Raw genomic sequence first — 14,483 nt, forward strand, 5'->3', positions numbered from 1 at the left:
GGACTAGTGGCCGGCTCGGGCTACCTTTAGCCAATGGAGGCCACGTACGGGATACCCGGCGTTACTTAGTTGGCCATTAAAAAAAAATTATCCTAACTAATTTGTCTCATTTTGAACTTTTATGTTTATTGGTCCCACTTGTGTACGTTGTGTACGTTATATTATTCATTTACTTATTAATAATTCATTTCTTTCATTCTCAAGCACATATCGTCGCGTCTACAGCAAAAGAACTAAACTAACTACAGTTAGGTCTAGAAACTAACGCCGTTAACGCCGTTAATTTAAGCTCGAATGAGTTGAAATCGGTGCTTCTGAGCTTCATAATTCGATATGATTGTGTTTATAGAGTTGCAGAATCGGAATCGCAACTGAATTTTAATTGCTCTGTAAGTTACTTTTGATTCGATTTGATTTGTTAATTATTGATTCTGTAGGTTCAATGTTTTGTGATTGAATGCTGATATGTTAATTATTGGTTGATTGTGTTTTGATAATGATGGATAGGGTTAGAGCTTGTAATTTTGTTGAATTTGTTTGTGGCTGTGTGTGATGATGATGAGGTGTTTGGGATCTCAAAATTAGGGCTGGTTACTGTTTTTTTTTTTTAGGTTTTTTAATATTTTTTTATTTTATTTTGGAGTTAGGTGTGGCTTGTTGAAAATGAAATATTGCTATAAAGTTGATGTAATAGTATAACAACTCTATTTATGGCATTTATGAAAAACTTTGATTGACATTTGAAAATCGTTGTCTGATGCATTGTTATTCTCTCTTTTGTTAAATGAACTCATGATTGTTCCGTGTTGATCTTGAAGAGTTGATTACTTCTCTGATTGTTATATGGTCATCAAAACCTGAAACGTTTCGTACTTGTTTGTTCTAAGGTCTAAATAAGTCGCACGTCTGTGTTGAACTTTAGGAGTTCTGGTTTACCGGAAGGTTGACCATGGTGACTTTGTCAAAGGCGGACTCGAGGCGTATGTATTCGTGGTGGTGGAACAGCCACATTAGCCCCAAGAATTCAAAATGGCTTCATGAAAATCTTTCAGGTATAGCTTTCTTTCTATTGGTCATCTTGAAAGTCGATATCTACTTTAGGAGTAATGGTATTACTGGTTTTTTACATGATAATGCAAAATCAAGTGATTTTAGTGAATGGTAGCTGCCTAGGTTACAATTACATCACAATTTCATTTTTCTGTTGGAAGTTGGAACTCTAGAATTAAATAGAAACTCATTATAATCACTTGACTTAAAAAGGCGGCCTAAATTATATATGTTATAATGATTATAATGATACGTTATAATCATTATAACATCTCAGTGTGTGGTTTACCATTTCTTATTTTAGAATTGGATCTTACTGAATTTTGAGAATATATCAGTTCGTATCTAGGGTAAAATGGTAAGATTACGCAAGAGCACTGGGTTTGAACGAGCCATTAGGTGTTTAAACGAGCCGAGCTTGGCTCGTGGGTAGTTTTTCAAAATCGGGCTCGGCTCGGCTTGTTTATTATTTATAATATTGCATACACTTTTTATGTTTTTATATGCGTTTTAGTTATAGATTTTACATAACTTAATATATACTATGTAGTTACTTTTATGAGTTTATCATAATTGCAACACAATAATAATTATTTTATAATCATATCTTTAATATATGAATAAAAGACTCAATAAATAGTAGGCTCGTTCAAGCCTGAGCTCGATAAGTGAAGCTCGGGCTCAAGCTCATTTATCAAACAATCTTATTTTTAGGCTCCAGCTTGTTTAAGATTTGTTTGATTTGAGCTTTTAACGAGGTGATCTCGAGTAGCTCACGGGCGGCTTCACTTGTTTTCTTGGTAGATAGGGGCATAGGGCTGTTGGATACGTTAGGTATCTTTGTAATTTTCACACAGCCATTATTGCTCTCACATCTTCCAACTAGAATTTAGGCTTCGGATCTTTGTATAGTCAATCGTGCACAGTGCTTTCTACTGGAGGAATGAATCAATGTTTTCTTTTTCTTTCCCTTTCAATCTGGCTATGATTTAATTTGCTGGTATATTTATATAGAGCGTATTTAATACATTAGGGTATTTTGTAATTATCTCATAGCCTTCAATGCTTTCCCTATCTTCCAACTAGAATTTAGGTTTTGGTTCTTTTAATATTTAATAATTAATTACGCGGATGCTTTATGTTGGCCGTATTGCAACTTTAGTCCCCAGTTTTTAAATTTTACAACTTTAAACAAATTGTTCGCATGAACGTAACACCGCTGGTCGCCTGGTCCCTAGAATGGATCGGTATTCATTTGTTCTCGTTAAAATTTAAAATGACAAAAATACCTCTATATTAAAGAAGTAAAGAACGTAAACAAATATTTCATATTGTTGGGTGCACCTGCAGATAAAAACAAGTTAATTATTACAGGGGTTTATGGTCATTTTCACATTCATGTAACGGAACAAGTTGAACCAAATCGAACCAAAAACTGAAATTTCGGTTTCTTAAGTTTTGAAAACTGTTCCGTTTTTGGTTTGGTTTCGGTATTGCCATTTGAGCTTAAAATTTTGAGCCGAAAAAATTGTCTCAAAATAATTAATTTGGGCCTAAATCTTTTTGTTAACTAATAACTAATTGTTACTGTACACTTAGGACTAAAATATATGGGTTATACAGTTTATTAAATTCTTATCAATTACTTAAAATAAAAAATAAAAATTTATAAATTCAGTTCGGTCCTGTGTTTTCGTTAGGTTTTTTAAGTTTCTTTTTTTTTTTGGGTTTTGGATCTGTATTTCAGTTTCCTGCACAGTCCCAGTTACAATCGTGCAAACAACTGATCTAAAGGTGTAATATTTGACACTTGGGGACTAAAGTTGCAATATGTCAAAACACAAGGACCAAGCGATAATTAATTCTATAGTTAATCGCGCTGTGTTTCCTATTGAAGGAAAGAAGCTAGGTTTTGCTTTTATCCAAACCAACTTGTAGATTTAATTTACTTGTATGTTTAATCATTTATTAATTATTCTTCCTTGGTTGCATGAACAGATGTTGACATAAAAGTGAAAGCAATGATAAAACTCATCGAAGAAGACGCGGATTCATTTGCCAGAAGGGCAGAAATGTACTACAAAAAGCGCCCCGAGCTTATAAAACTAGTAGAAGAGTTATACCGGGCTTATCGGGCCTTAGCCGAAAGATATGATCATGCAACCGGGGCCCTCCGCCAGGCTCACAAAACAATGAGTGAAGCATTTCCAAATCAAGTACCCGATGACTCAGCTTCTAATTCTCCCTATGATTCTGATCCTCAAACCCCAGATTCAAGAACCATCACAATACCTTCCTTTGACCATGTTGACTTTCAGAAAGATTGGTCAACTGGAACTGCAATAAAAGCCCTCAGTTTCACTGATTCAGAAGATGCCAACAGTATTAATAATAAACACAGGTCTCAATTCGACAAAGAAATTCTTTTATTAAAAGAGGCTTTAGTGAAGTTAGAAGATGAAAAAGAAGCTGGAATGAAGCAGTACCTCGAGAGTTTGGATAAACCATCAAAACTCGAGTCGGAGATTTTGAAATTGCAAGAAGATTCTAGAAAACTTGCTGACTGTGCAAGCAGAGCGGAAGCTGAATCCCAAAAATTGAAGGAAGAATTAAAAAATTTAGAAGTTGAGAAGGACAAAGGCATTGGCCTTTATCATCAGGTCCAAAAGAATATTGAAGAAATCAGTGAGCAACATTTGAAGGAAATGAAAAGGTTAGAAGATGAAAAGGAAGAAAGTATTGGGCTTTATCATCAGGCCCAAAAGGAGATTGAGGAAATCAATGAGCAAAATTTGAAAGAAGTTAAAAAATTAGAAGTTGAAAAGGAAAAAAGTATTGGGCTTTACCATCAGGCTCAAAAGAAAATTGAAGAAATTAATGAGCAAAACTTTAAAGAAATTAAAAGGTTAGAAGTTGAAAAGGAAGAAGGTATTGGGCTTTACCATCAGGCTCAAGAGAAGATTGAAGAAATCAATGAGCAAAATTTGAAAGAAATTAAAAGATTAGAAGTTGAAAAGGAAGAAGGATCGGGCTTTACCATCAGGCCCAAAAGAAGATTGAAGAAATCAATGAGCAAAATTTGAAAGAAATTAAAAGATTAGAAGTTGAAAAGGAAGCAAGTATTGGGCTTTACCATCAGGCCCAAAAGAAAATTGAAGAAATCAATGAGGAAAATTTGAAAGAAGTTAAAAGGTTAGTAGATGAAAGAGATGCTGCTTATGATAAGTACACACAATCTATAAACTTGCAATTAGATTTGGAAAAGAAGCTTCTAGAAGCAGAGAAGAAACTTCTAGAAGCAAATTCTGAAATTGTTAAAATAACCAAAGAGAAAAAGGCACAAGATGTTTTATACCAACAATGCATGGAGACTATTTCAAGTCTCGAACTTAGACTCGTGTGTGCGCAAGAAGAAACCGAGAGGCTGAAAACTGAAATCGATAATGGAATTTCACTTTTGAAAGATGCTGAAGAGCGGCGCTTAATGTTAGAAAAGTCAAACACGAATCTACGCATGGAACTGGAATCTAAGGAAGTCAAAATCAGTAGTCAATGTCAAGAAATCACAGAGAAACAGAAGGAATTAGGGAGATTATGGACTTGCATACAAGAAGAAAGAATACGGTTTGTTGAAGCCGAGACCGTGTTCCAAACATTACAACAATTGCACGCTCAATCTCAAGAAGAGTTAAGATCAATGGCAAGCGAGTTGCAAAGCCAAGCTCAAGTTTTATGTGATATTAACGCTCGTAACCGAGTTTTAGAGGGAGAGATAGAGAACAAAATCAAGGAGAACGAGAAGCTCAGCGAGGTCAACTTATCGTCCGTCATTTCGTTAAACGAAATGCAGGCAGAAATCGGTAAGTTAAAAGAAGCTAACGGGAGACTTGAGGAAGAGGTTGACCTTAGAGTTGACCAAAGAAACGCGCTTCAGCAAGAGATATATTGTCTAAAAGAGGAAATAAACGAGTTAAACAAGAAGCACGAGTCAGTTTTGGAGCAAGTTGTTTATGTCGGGTTGAACCCGGGAAACTTCGGTTCATCTGTGAAAGATTCACAAAACGAGACGTTTAATTTAAAAGAAGAATTGCAAAAAGAAAAAACTGAAAAAGCGCGTCTTTTAACGAAACTGGAAATCATGGGGCAACTTCTTGAACGAAACGTCGTTTTGGAAAACTCTTTATCAGATTTGGGTGCTGAGCTGGATGGGGTTAGGGGTAAATTGAAGTCACTTGAAGAATCATATCGGTTTCTGTTAGAAGAGAAGTCAAATTTTGCGGTTGAAAAGGCGAATTTGTTAGGTCAATTACAAGTAACAACCGAAAATTTGAGTCACGTATCGGAGAAAAACACGGTTCTTGAAAATTCGCTTTTTGATGCTCATGTTAAACTTATCTTCCGTACATACGAATAAACTTTTTCTCTCTCTACATTTTTTTCTCTCCGTACATCTAACAGTTCTACCCTTCCGTACATACGACCGTTCAACCCTCTACTCCGGCCATCTTCTCCGGCCATCTTCTCCGGTAGAAGGTTTATTCTACGGCTAGAGCTTGCGTCGGATAGAGCTTGCTAAGACTCTCTACTACGGCTAGAGCTTGTTACTGTCATCTTCTCCGGCTGGACCTTGAGTCGGCCAGAAGCTTCACAGGGCAAAAGGTAGGTGGGTCTTGTTTGTGCAGGTCTCTAAGCTCAGGTGATCTTTGGACCATCTCCAGACCAGAAAGATAGTTCCGGCGAAGCATCAAGGTCGTACGAACAAGCTAGATCCAGACGACCAAGTTTTCAGACGACTTTTCAACCGGCAGGAAGCATCTGTCGCTCTAAAAGGAGAACCTTGCGGTTGTTTTTTGTCACCGTTCGAGGGATTTTTTTGGTGATCCGGCCTTTTCCTCCACCGGCTCTCCTTTTCCGGCAAACGAAACCCAACAGATCTGCCGTTCCATCAACTTTTCTTCACTGTGCTCATTATTATTATTACCCATCATTATTATTATTATTATTTATAATTACTACCCATTAGTATTATTATTATTATTATTATTATTATCATTGTTGGTATTATTATTATTATTATTACTATTATTATTTTTGTGTGCGCAATTATTATTATTTTTTGCTGCCGTTGGGGGTTCCAAAGCAAAAGAGTGAGCTTCTTGTAACCTGGCTGCCGTTGAGCTGTATCTGCCTTCATCATCTTCACGGTATACTCGTTCCTTTCTCACTATTATTATTATTATTAGTATTATTATTATTATTATTATCATTAGAACATACGTGATCCGGATCTTTGGAGTTTATTTTCATTTTAAGATCTCTTAACTATTATTGTTATTGCTACACACTATTATTATTATTATTAGTTTTTGTTACTATTATTATTATTATTATTATTGATTTGGTGTTCTATTGCTTGTGTTTGTGTGATTAGTTGCAACCATAGAGCGTAGGAACCATGACTATTACTTGAGACCATGTCCTGAAACTAGGGGTGTAGGAAAGAGTAAAGATAGGGAGCGTATATTGCGTTTGGCTTCTTGGAATGTAGGAACATTAAATGGTAAGTTGCTAGAATTGGTAGATGTGCTTAAAAGACGTAGGGTTCAGATAGCATGCCTCCAGGAGACTAAGTGGAAAGGACATAGAGGGGCTGAGTGTAATGGGTATAAGTTGTGGTACTCGGGGTCTGATGGAGCTAGGAATGGAGTGGGGTTTCTAGTGGCTAAGGAAATACACACTAGTGTGGTGGAGGTGATAAGACATAATGACAGGATTATGGTGTTGAAATTAGTACTAGGAGAGGAAGTAGTGGCAGTAGTATCCGCCTACGCGCCTCATGTAGGCCTAGGGGATCAGGAAAAGAGAGAATTTTGGGATTGCCTAGACGCAGTGGTAGGGGGCATACCTAGGGGGGAGAGGATTTGCATAGGAGGTGATTTTAATGGACACATTGGTAAGGCTAACGATGGTTTTCAAGCCGTACATGGGGGTTTCGGTTTTGGTGATAGGAATGAGACCGGAACAGATCTTCTAGAGTTTGCGGTGGCACATGACCTAGGTATTATAAATTCTTATTTTAGGAAACAAGATTCTCACTTAATCACTTTTAGCAGTGGCGGACGCGACACGCAAATTGACTACCTTTTGATGAGGCAAGGAGACCGACGTTGGTGGAAGGACTGCAAAGTCATACCTGGGGAGGCAGTTGTGACTCAACATCGACTACTAGTGACAGATATAGCCTTCAGAAATAAGCTGACTGTTCGAGAGAAGAAACGTACACCGAGAATTCGATGGGGAAATTTGAAGGACGAAAATCTCCTACTGTTTAATGATAAACTCATACTGCATAAGCGGGCTCGACTAAATGGGGACTCAACTCATATATGGGAAGCTATGGAGACGAAGATCATCCAAGTAGCAAAGGAGACTCTCGGGGTCACAACAGGAAAGACAAGTGGGCATAAGGAGTCTTGGTGGTGGAATGACGCAGTGCAAGACAAGATAAGGGACAAACAAGGATGTTTTAGGGAGCTAATGAGGTGCACGAATGAGGAGGAGCGAGCGGAATTGAGGGACAACTACAAAACGGCCAAGATAGAGGCGAAGAAGGCAGTGGCGGAAGTAAAGAAGGCGGCCTTTAAACGGATGTATGAAAGTCTAGAAACAAAAGAGGGGGAACATGCTATGTTTAAGATTGCCAAAGCCAGGGAGTGTAGAAGGCAAGATCTAGGACCGGTGAAGTTCATAAAGGATACAGATGGGCATGTACTGGCCAAGGAGCAGGACATCAAGCTAAGATGGCAAACCTACTTCCACAATCTTTTTAACAATGGGAGAGCTTACCAAGAAGAACATGACAACACAAACTTTCAACGACAACAATCGAATAACTGCTACTGCCGACGGATCACACGAGAAGAGGTGAAGGATGCACTTAGGAGGATGGGAAGGTCTAAGGCGGTTGGCCCAGACAACATACCCATCGAGGTGTGGAAGTGTCTGGGGGAGGAAAGAGTCATGTGGTTAACTACTCTGTTCAATAGTATTCTCAAATCAGGTAAGATGCCAGACCAGTGGAGGAGCAGCGTTGTAGTTCCTATCTATAAGAACAAAGGAGACGCCCAATGTTGTGGTAACTACCGAGGAATCAAACTACTAAGTCATACTATGAAGCTATGGGAAAGAGTGATTGAGGTTAGACTTAGACGAGAAACTCAGGTTACGGTCAACCAATTTGGCTTCATGCCGGGGCGTTCCACCACAGAGGCAATACACCTTATAAGAAGATTAATGGAAAAGTATAGGGAGAAGAAGCGTGATCTACATATGGTGTTTATTGACCTAGAAAAGGCCTACGACAGTGTGCCACGACAGGTGCTCTGGGAGTGCTTGGAGGGTAGAAGAGTGCCCAGGAATTACATAGAGATAATTATGGATATGTATACCAGGAGTGAAACAAGTGTCCGTGCGCCAGTGGGGGATACTGATTTCTTTCCTGTAGAGGTAGGTCTTCACCAGGGATCAGCGTTGAGCCCGTTTCTTTTTGCAGTAGTCTTGGATGAGTTGTCAAAGTCGATTCAGGGGACTCTCCCGTGGTGCATGATGTTCGCAGACAATATTGTGTTACTTGCTGAGAAAAAACAAGATCTAAACATGAGGCTTGAGAAGTGGCGAACAACCTTAGAGACAAAAGGTTTAAAGATTAGCCGATCTAAAACGGAGTACCTCCACTGTGATTTTGGTGGGATAAACGACAATGAAGACGCACAGATCACAATTCAAGGGCAGGTGGTCCCGCAGGTAATGAAGTTCAAGTATTTAGGATCATTTGTACAAAGCGATGGGGAATTAGACAGTGATGTGACCCACCGAGTTCAGGTAGGATGGTGTAGATGGGAAGCAGCCACAGGTATATTGTGCGACAAGAGTTTCCCGACTAAACTAAAGGGAAAATTCTATAGGGTGGCAGTTAGACCTGCAATGCTATATGGAACACATTGTTGGGCCATCAAGAAGGCACAAGTGCGGAAGATGGAGGTAGCAGAAATGAGAATGCTACGTTGGATGTGTGGGCACACAAGGCTAGACCGAATAAGAAACGTTGTGTTTCGCGAGAGATTAGGGGTGGCGAACATAGCAGACAAGATAAGAGAGTGGAGATTGAGATGGTTTGGACATGTAAAGAGATCACAGACGACGAATCCTGTTAGATCCGTAGAAAACATTGCTATAGAGGGGAGGAGGGGTAGAGGACGACCGAAATTGACCTGGGATGAGAGGATTAGGCATGATTTGATAGACCTAAACCTCTCCGAGGACATGGTTGAGGATAGGAATTCGTGGAGAAGTAGAATTAAAGTTAAGGATTTTTAGAGAGAATTGAATACCTTAGGGCTTAGACTTAACTTATTTAGGTTACATACCATAATGGTATTTCCTGCCCTGCTTGCGGTGCGCACATATGATGTATATATGTGTGAACCCTCGGGTGGGCAAAAGTGAAATTGCACTAATTTTGACGTTATTTTACTAATCTCGTGAAAATAACGTTAAAAGTGACGGACGGTTAATCAGGCATCATGTAGTGGCGTTGATAGCTGAAAGATAAGGGTACATGCACCGATCAGCCGGTGTCCCGATGATTGAGCGCTATGTGCCTTATGTCCAAGGCTTGATGCAAAACTACTATCGAGCCGGGGGTCTCACCGGAAGCAGCCTCTCTATCCCTATGGGGTAGAGGTAAGGCTGCCTACATCTTACCCTCCTCAGACCCTACCATAGCTTTGCTATTGGTGGGATATACTGAGTACGATGATGATGATGATGATGACCATAATGGTATTTCCCTTACTTATAGTATTATTATTATTATTATAATTATTATTAGCTTTTATATAGCTGTTAAACTGTGATCTTATTATTAATATTATTAATATTATTATAATTAGTAGTAGTTTTTATATAACTGTTAAACTTTGATTTCCTTTATTTTGCTTCATACACATGTACTTAGAGCCGAGGGTCTCTCTGGAAGCCACCTCTTTATTCCTTTGGATAGAGGTACGGTGTGCCTACATCCCACCCTCCCCAGACCCTACTTATAGCTTTGCTGTCGGCGGGATTTTACTAGGCATGATTGATTGATTGATGCTCATGTTAAACTTGAGGTCTTGAAGCAAAAGTCAAAAAATTTTGAAGATTCGTGTCAGTTGCTTGCTGATGAAAAGTCGGTACTTGTAACTGAAAAGGGTAGTTTGGTCACAAAAATAGAAGTTACTGAAACCAAGTTAAAAGATCTTGAGATGAAATACACAGATCTAGAAGATAAATACTCATTAATGGAAAAGGAAAGAGAATCTACACTTCAAAGGGTGAAAGAGTTGAATGTATCACTGGATTTACAATCTCAAGAACATGTTACTTTTGCTCAAGAAAATAACCAACAAATGGAAGCAATGAGAAGTGAAATTCAACTTCTGAAACAAGAAAGTCAACACAAAAGCAAAGAGTTAGACCAAGAGGTTGATAAATCTTTCGGTCTTGAAATCGAAATCTTAATATTGTCAAACTGTGTTCAAGATCTTGAAGAGAACAACTTTTCTCTGTTAAATGATTGTCATAAACTTCAAGAAGCATCCAAATTGTCAGAAAGTTTGATTCATGTTTTGAAACAAGAAAAAACCGAAAACCAGATGAAGATTAAATCTTTATCTGATCAAAACAATAGATTAACGAATGGGGTGCATCAGTTGTTGAAATCTGTTGGTCTTTCATTACACACTGAGTGTGAAAACGGGCAAGAACAAACATGTTTCAATAATATTGAGAAACAAATTGAAGGCAAAAACCGCACACTGATTAAAAACGAAGACGAAAGCATGAAGTTGGTTGTTGAGACAACGATTCTAGTCACACTTTTGAGTCAACTCAAGTCAAAATTGGCGGATCTTGAATTGGAAAAGTATGCAATTGAACAGGAATCGAGTGTTCGTGCTGAAAAGATTCTTGGGTTGCAAAACGAGGTGTTGAGAATTTCAGAAACGAATGAAGAATTAAGATTGAAAGTAATCGAAGGAGATATTAGTAAATCGGGTCTAAGAACTCAGCTGGAGAATATACAACATGAGTTGTCAGCTGTTCAAGAAGCTTCTAGAACCTTGCAGATGGAGAATGCAGTTGTTCTTGAAGAAAACAAATCTTTGTTGGAAGATAATGTTCAGATGAAGAACAAGATTCGTGTTCTAGAAAACGAAAATGACATCATTCTAAATAACGTTTTAAGTCAAGAAGTCTTCTCGCAAATTTTGAAGAATTGCATTAATGAGAAACACGAAGAATTTAGAGCGGTTCAATCTGTTTGTGAGAGATTGAGTTTGGATTTAGTGAATGGAAATAATTTATTGCAGTTAAAAGGAAGGGAAATAAAGATTTTAGAGAATGAGAAGAAGGACCTGCAGCGAAAAAACAATGAGAAGATTCTCAAACTTTTAGAAGATAATAATCATTTGAGCAAAGAAATCCAGGTTTTTGAGGCTAAATTTCAGAAATTGTCAGAAAATTTTGAAAAAACAGAGGAAAAGACGCGGTTACTTGAAATCGAGGGGTCGTTAATCTATCAGGATTTGCAGACTTCCGTTATTTGTCAAGTGTTGTTAGAACAGAAGGTCAGTGAGCTTACTGAAGTTTGTTTGAATCTTGAAGATGAAATTAATTTCAAAGATTTAAATAATGAGTCGGTTAAAGAAAGAAGCAACATTTTGGAATGTGAGAATGTGGATCTTAAAGATCGTTTGGATGCGTATGGTCCGGTTGTTGAATCTTTAAGGGATAGCATCATATCCTTGGAAAATCATACCTGTGTCAAAATCAAAGTCTCACAGCCCGAAAACGAGAAGGTAATGCTTAACCTTTTAGCGAAAACTGATATTTTTTTGTGTGGGTTGGGTTGACCTGACCTGACCTGGAACACTTTTTGTTGAACATTGTTGAAAAGGCTATTGGCGTATTAAATATGATTTCAAATAAGTTGTTTCAGTAAGTATTTTAAAATTTGAAACATAATTTAGAAGGTTTTCTGCATTGAAATTGCACTTTGGGTGTCATTTTACCCGTTTTCTTTCAAGCTATTATTTTCCATTGACATGAAGAGATATAGCATACCCGAATTGACCTGTGGATTTCAATATTTTTGAATGTGTAGATGTGGGAAATTGGGTCAGTCGTGTGAAGTCAAAAACTGATAATTTTTTGTACGTGGTCAGAACTAGGAGTGTAGCCGGGCCGAGCTCGTTTACCTTACTCAAGCTCTATATCTAAAGCTCGAGTTCAGCTCGTGAGCAGTTTTTCAAACTCGAGCTCAGCCCGACTCGGGTCTTTATTTGTTAGTTATTTTATTAATTAGTTTATTGGATTTATAGTTATTTTTGTATTTATTTATTTATTAGTATAATTTTTATATATAACATAATATACATTATTAAGTCAGTTTTATCATAAAGTTACATATAATTAATTAATATATGTAACTATGTGTTTAAAACATTAAATTATAGGTATACACTATTAATATCGTTTAGGCTCGCGAGCCTACTCAAGCTCGATAAGTGAAGCTTGGGATCGAACTCATGTAAGCTCAGCTTGGTTCGAGTTTTTAGCAATCCGATTTCGAGTAGCTCACGAGCAATTTCACTCGTTTACACCTTTAGTCAGAACGAGTCGGAGTTGGGTCCCTAAACTTATCTCTATATAAAATAAATTATATTAAATAAAACAATTTACGATTCTCTGTTATTTTGTGTGTGAATCTATATTGTAATAGTTACGATATATTTTTTTAATTTAATGAAGTTTTTTGGTAACGAATGTTTTCAGGGTGATGAATTTGCAACCGTGGAACGAGATGCATTTGTCGAGTTGCAGGATCTTCAAACTAAAGTTAAACTTATTGAAGCAGCTGTAACCAAGATGCAAACGTTAGCAACACAACAAAAGTTAGATTCAGATGCAAAGCTGGAGTCCACAATGATGCAGATTAAAGAATTGAGTCAGCAAAAGAATCCAGGTAGACCAAACAGTCAAAGAAAGTCAACACCTGAAATCTCAGTACCCGACCCAAAAGACATAATGCTCGATAAAGCCTCCGAATGCTCGTCATACAATGTAAGCAAACGAGTGTTAACAGAAGGCGAGATATGGGAAACCACGAATGATTCCAAACCTATGTCCAAACACCATCCCACCGCTTCAGACGCGTCTCTCGATGACATTCTAGAAGTTTCTAGAAGGTTCAAGGAGCCCCGTGAAGATGGAAACAAGACAAAAGTTCTAGAACGACTCAATTCCGATGTTCTAAAGTTAACGAATCTTCAAATCACAATCGATGATTTGAAACGGAAAGTCGAGACGACATTAACAAGTAGAAAGGGAAAACCAATGATCGAATGCGAGTTGGTCAAAGGTCAACTCACGGAAGCTGAATCCGCCATCGAAAAGCTGCACGAAATCAACGCGCGATTAGTACAACATATTGAAGGTGACTCGGAATCGGGAGAAAGTGAAAGTGCAAGAAGAGATAAAGTGTCAGGACAAGCGAGAAGGGTGTCTGAAAAAATCGGTCGATTGCAAGTAAAGATACAAAAGATACAATTTAAGCTGTTAAAACTTGATGATGTAAACGCACCGAGTGGAAGAAAACGTTTTCTCGACACCAAAAAACGGGTGGTTTTGAAAGATTATCTTTATGGTGGTGGAAGAACAAGAGCAGCAAACAACAGGCGGAAGAAAGGTCACTTTTGTGCTTGTGCCGAGCCTTCGACTAAAGGAGATTAATCGAGTTTTTCGTTTACGGGTTTATTATTAGTGTCTTTTTTATATAGTAATGAACAATATTTATATATTTGAGTTTAGAGAGAATGTAAATGTTCCCATATGATCTCAAGAGGCTATTTTTTGGAGAGCTTGTTTTTTTCTCTTGGAACTGGTCTAGTGTTTGAACTTTGAATGGGAATAGTGTAAAATGGTTAAATTACCTATCACCATTGTGTTCAATAAGATAATCTCTATTCAACATTATTTCAAAATATTCTGAAGTTTATAATTTATTTGAGATTTTTACAATTTGGTTTTGGATATTTTTATACGGTTACTTTTTTATTTTTTTTCATTTTACTGTGTTCTATGCCTTTACTCATAACTTATATTCGCATGTGCAGCAAAGTTGGTTTTCAACTAATTTCCTTTCATTACACATGGCTGCATGTTCGCGCGTGTGGTTTCTGCTTACACAAACCGCTTCAGGTTTGTGCCTACATAGTTCTCATGCACAGCTGGCATGTGTTTTTTCAGAAATTGTTTTTCTACATTATGAAAAATTTATGTTTACAATGGGAAAATAGATCTTAAATTAAAATTTTAGATAGTATCTACTATTT

General features: G+C 37.6%; 1 protein-coding gene across 1 annotated transcript; it reads left to right on the forward strand.

Moving 5' to 3' along the window:
* The first annotated feature begins 652 nt into the window (after nucleotides 1-652).
* Nucleotides 653-14,035, forward strand: LOC143547225 (protein NETWORKED 1D-like). The gene is made up of 5 exons (XM_077038707.1): nucleotides 653-1,052; nucleotides 3,049-3,710; nucleotides 4,190-5,423; nucleotides 10,198-11,948; nucleotides 12,925-14,035. The coding sequence occupies exons 1-5, from the start codon at nucleotides 950-952 to the stop codon at nucleotides 13,879-13,881; spliced, it is 4,707 nt and encodes a 1,568-aa protein (XP_076894822.1). The 5' UTR covers nucleotides 653-949; the 3' UTR covers nucleotides 13,882-14,035.
* Nucleotides 14,036-14,483: the final 448 nt, after the last annotated feature.

Source organism: Bidens hawaiensis, unplaced genomic scaffold, assembly GCF_021521415.1.
Source record: "Bidens hawaiensis isolate Kalapana, Puna unplaced genomic scaffold, B.hawaiensis_p1.1 tig00014658_1, whole genome shotgun sequence".
NCBI classification, from domain to species: Eukaryota; Viridiplantae; Streptophyta; class Magnoliopsida; order Asterales; family Asteraceae; genus Bidens; species Bidens hawaiensis.

Bases quoted from the DNA above. Each gene is read 5' to 3' on its own strand.
- LOC143547225 (XM_077038707.1), top strand. From the start codon at position 950: ATGGTGACTTTGTCAAAGGCGGACTCGAGGCGTATGTATTCGTGGTGG. The intron at 3,711-4,189 runs GTCCAAAAGAAT...CTTTACCATCAG, and splicing joins GCATTGGCCTTTATCATCAG to GCCCAAAAGAAAATTGAAGA. The intron at 11,949-12,924 runs GTAATGCTTAAC...GAATGTTTTCAG, and splicing joins CACAGCCCGAAAACGAGAAG to GGTGATGAATTTGCAACCGT.